At 44.6% G+C, this 4,381-nt stretch overlaps 1 protein-coding gene across 1 annotated transcript; it reads left to right on the top strand.

Moving 5' to 3' along the window:
- Nucleotides 1–205: 205 nt before the first annotated feature.
- Nucleotides 206–3,225, top strand: pomgnt2 (protein O-linked mannose N-acetylglucosaminyltransferase 2 (beta 1,4-)). The gene has a single exon (XM_079373031.1). The coding sequence runs from the start codon at nt 324–326 to the stop codon at nt 2,130–2,132; it is 1,809 nt and encodes a 602-aa protein (XP_079229157.1). The 5' UTR covers nt 206–323; the 3' UTR covers nt 2,133–3,225.
- Nucleotides 3,226–4,381: the final 1,156 nt, after the last annotated feature.

The following is a 4,381-nucleotide window of genomic DNA, read 5'->3' as shown; positions in this document are numbered from 1 at the left end:
GAGGACTGCAGAATCATCGGCCTGACTATTGATTTGTAAAGTATATCAGTGCTGCTTTTTCTCTGTGCTTGTAATGTGATGTCTTTTTTTTTGGGGGGGGGGGGGGGGGGGGGGGGGGCAGACTAAATGATGGCTTTTTTCTTATACTCATGACATTGTGTATCTTCTTTTCTTGTCCCTTTCTGATCAACGCCCACTCCTCCCTCTTTTTGTTTCCCTCTCTCCCTCTCCAAAGCTGTCGCCTGGTGGTGGATGTCTCGTCGCCCCCGTCTGAGGTCGGAGGCCAGTCGGAGTCGGGAGGCGGCTCCCGGTCTTCAGCAGTGATGCGCGCTTCCGTGGCAGGCTGCAGGATGAGCGTGGGCGCGCTCCTGAACGGGCTGCTGGTCTCTGTCGTCGCAGCGCTCCTCTGGAAGTATTCCAAGCTGAGCGAGCACGCTGCCCTGCTGGAGGAAGAACTCCACATGACGCGGCAGTCGCAGGAAGTGTCTCAGGCTCGTATCGACTACCACGTCGCCCTGCAGGCTCTTCAGAAACACGGCACCAACATGGTCTGCACTGGGAAGATGCACACCGACCGCATCTGCCGCTTCGACTACCTCTGCTACAGCTCGGAGGCCGAGGAGTTTGTGTTCTTCCACTCCAACTCCTCTGTCATGCTACCTAACCTGGGGTCAAGGCGCTTCCAGCCCGCTCTGCTGGACTTGTCTTCAGTCGAGGACCACAACACCCAATACTTCAACTTCTTAGAACTCCCAGCTGCTACTTTAAAGTATATGCCTAAGCCTGTGTTTGTACCAGATGTAACACTCATACTTAACCGGTTTAATCCCGACAACCTAATGCACGTGTTTCATGACGACCTGCTCCCAGCTTTCTACACCATGAAACAGTATTCAGACTTAGACGATGAGGCGCGTTTGGTTTTCATGGAGGGCTGGGGTGAAGGCCCACACTTCGACCTGTACCGACTTCTCAGCAGCAAGCAGCCTCTCCTCAAGGAACAGCTGAGGAACTTTGGCAAACTCATGTGCTTCACAAAGTCGTACATTGGCCTGTCCAAAATGACCACCTGGTACCAGTATGGTTTCGTCCAGCCGCAGGGGCCCAAAGCCAACATGCTGGTGTCAGGAAATGAGATCCGTCAGTTCGCCACGGCTCTGATGGACAAAATGAACATCACGAGGGTGGAGGAGGTCGAGAAGGAAGGAGCGAGTGTGGAAGATGAGAAGGAAAAAGAGGGAAAGGATGAATACGTTGTTGTGTTCAGTCGTTCCACAACCAGGCTGATACTGAATGAAGCAGAGCTAATCATGGTACTGGCCCAGGAGTTCCAGATGAGGGTGGTCACTGTATCCCTGGAGGAACAGTCTTTCCCCAGTATTGTCCAGGTGATCAGCGGTGCCTCGATGCTAGTCAGCATGCATGGAGCTCAGCTCATCTCCTCACTCTTCCTCCCCAGGCGAGCTACTGTCGTGGAGCTCTTTCCTTTTGCTGTCAACCCGGAGCAGTACACCCCCTATAAAACCCTGGCCTCCCTTCCAGGCATGGACCTGCACTATATCTCCTGGAGAAACACTAAAGAGGAGAACACCATCACCCACCCGGACAGACCCTGGGAACAAGGGGGCATCGCTCACTTGGAGAAGGAGGAGCAAGAGCGAATACTCGCGAGCAAAGACGTCCCCAGGCACCTTTGCTGCCGCAACCCGGAGTGGCTCTACCGGATCTACCAGGACACTTTGGTGGACATCCCCTCCTTCTTGGACGTCCTCAAAGAGGGAATGAAAACAAAGCCCAGCATGAAAAAGTCAAAGACGGCAAGCATAGTCCACCCAGGCCGGGTCAGAGGAGCACAGTGTCAGACCTCAGTCCAAACCACTAACGAGGCCAAACTCACCGTGTCTTGGCAGATCCCATGGAATCTAAAATACCTGAAAGTGAGGGAGGTTAAGTACGAGGTTTGGATCCAGGAGCAGGGAGAGAACACCTATATGCCTTATATCCTTCCCCAACAGAACTACACTTTCTCAGAGAACATTAAGCCCTTCACCACGTACCTGGTGTGGGTGAGGTGTATCTTCAACAAGAACCTCCTAGGCCCTTTCGCAGATGTTCTCATGTGCAGGACCTAGTGCGATTGCTGTGCAGTTTTAAACCAGAGGTTGAGTCGTGCCTGTTCCAGACAGTCACATCGGAAAATCACTTTTATCACAGTTTTTCCAACAGAGGTGATACGGCTGTTGAACATGAAAGACGGCAAAGTCAAGTTTCTTTAGCCACCAAAGGAAACATGAACGACTTGTGGGTAAATTGCACACAAAAGACTTGAAGCGCAGGGTCTGAACTCAATGGCACCAGCCATTACTGAATGGAAAGTGTATTTCCTGTTTCATTGAAAGAAAGAAAGAGCTAAACCGTGTCTGTACGGAAACTACCAGAATTCAAATCCACAGATTTATTTATGTGCAAAATAATATATAATGTTTCTATAGTATTAGTCTAAACACTGATTCTTAACCTTTTACAGTATGCAATGTAGCTTTTCTGTTGAGAGAAAGAGTTTTTAGAATAGCGAGACTTTTTATGTTGTCTGACTTGTCCGATGTCTAGTTTTTGTGTGTGTGTGTGTGTGTGTGTGTGTTCAAGTGTGTGTGTGTGTGTGTGTGATACCTTTGTGGCTCATTTTCCTTTTTGAATCACATCCACAGTATTCTGCAGAAACTAGCCAAAACCAAAAACACTTTTTCCACATGATTTCAGCCAATCATCATTCACGCCGTTTCCTTGTTATAGATCTCTCATACTTCTAATGTTGACTTAAAACTGTACGTTTCAAAAAAGGTATCAGGAGGAGTTTTAATGGACGCCATGGGTTATATTGCTGGAGGTTATGTTGTGTCAGAAAGCTGAATGAGCAGGTGTTTTTCAGGAGCCACAAATAATTCACGTCCATTTTACTGCATGAATAAATGATATATATATTTTTTTAATTGTCACAAAGAACATCTGTTATCATTTGAATTTCCTGTAGCGAGCGAATCTGTTACACTAAGTTATAATTAGTAAGCAGTTGTAACACGCTGGTAAGACTTGTACAATGTGAATGTGTGAAAGCACCTTCATTATGAGAGGGTGAGTTGCCACATTGATCCACTGTCTGTTCAGCTCTGGTTAATTAATGAAGAAAGTTACACTGTACTTTATGAAAGTTATTAACCAGCTGGTCCGAAGAATTCAGCAATTACATCTTCAATTGAAACAAAATAATAAATATAGTTCCCCCTGCTGGTTGACCAAGGGGTGATTGAAAAGAAAAGTGCGAGATGATATTGACCAAGTATATATATATGTATGTATATATATATATATATGTATGTATGTATGTATATATATATGTATGTATATATATATATATATATATATATATATATATATATGCGTGTGTGTGTATATGTATATATGTATATATGTATATATATATGTATATATGTATATATATATATATATATATATATATATATATATATATATATATATGTATATATATATATATATATATGTATATATACACATATATCGGGTCAGCAGACACTGACGGCGCTCACATCCCTTCGGCCTCTCGTACAGACGCACAGGTTACGTTAGCGCTGCAGACAGACGGTGATGGTGTTCTTTGTAGCGCATCACTACACAATAACTGACAGCCAGGAACGTCAACATGTGAAGCCTGAGTCTAGGATCTAAACAGAAACAGACACCACCACACACTTCGTCTGGATTACGAGGGATCACTGAGATTGAATATTTAAATTAGTCTTAAATGGGTCGAAACTAAATTCTGCTTTTATTGTATTGAGGATGAGTTAGTCTGTGCTCATTTGATAGCATCTAGTTCACCAAACTTCTGATTCTGATGAGAGCTGATAACAGTGTTACTGTGCCGAAGAAGTGTGATCTGTTTTTATGGTCCAGTGAGAGAAAATGTCGACCTGCGGGGAGTTTAAATGGAAAAAAAAACAAAAACATGAGAATCATTATCGGCCTTGATTTTCACAATCGCTGCATCTCCATATCAAAGTTCACATCTGGATATTTTGACAACCTTACATACTCTAATTACTTATTTTTACTTCACAGTTACATGCACTGTCATCATGACGTCTAAGTCAGTCAGGTAGTTTGCAGCTAACAACAACAGCACGGCGCCACTCTGGTGGAGTGAAGCGAAGCTGTGGATGGATGATGATGTAACGAGTTGAAAATAAATCTTTCCTCCAATGGCTAATCTCTTTTAGACACATTTAGAGATGAATGTGTTGAAGAAGAAGAAGAGGAGGGTTTCCTGGCACAGCTTCACTAACTGCAAAAGGAGCATGGAGAG

The sequence above is a fragment of the Symphodus melops genome, assembly GCF_947650265.1.
Source record: "Symphodus melops genome assembly, contig: scaffold_413, whole genome shotgun sequence".
NCBI lineage: Eukaryota > Metazoa > Chordata > Actinopteri > Labriformes > Labridae > Symphodus > Symphodus melops.
Note: the sequence above shows the minus strand (reverse complement) of the source record. Positions and strands in the feature narration are given on the sequence as shown.

What these genes read in the sequence shown, in the direction of transcription:
- pomgnt2 (XM_079373031.1), top strand. Translation starts at nt 324, where the DNA reads ATGCGCGCTTCCGTGGCAGGCTGCAGGATGAGCGTGGGCGCGCTCCTG.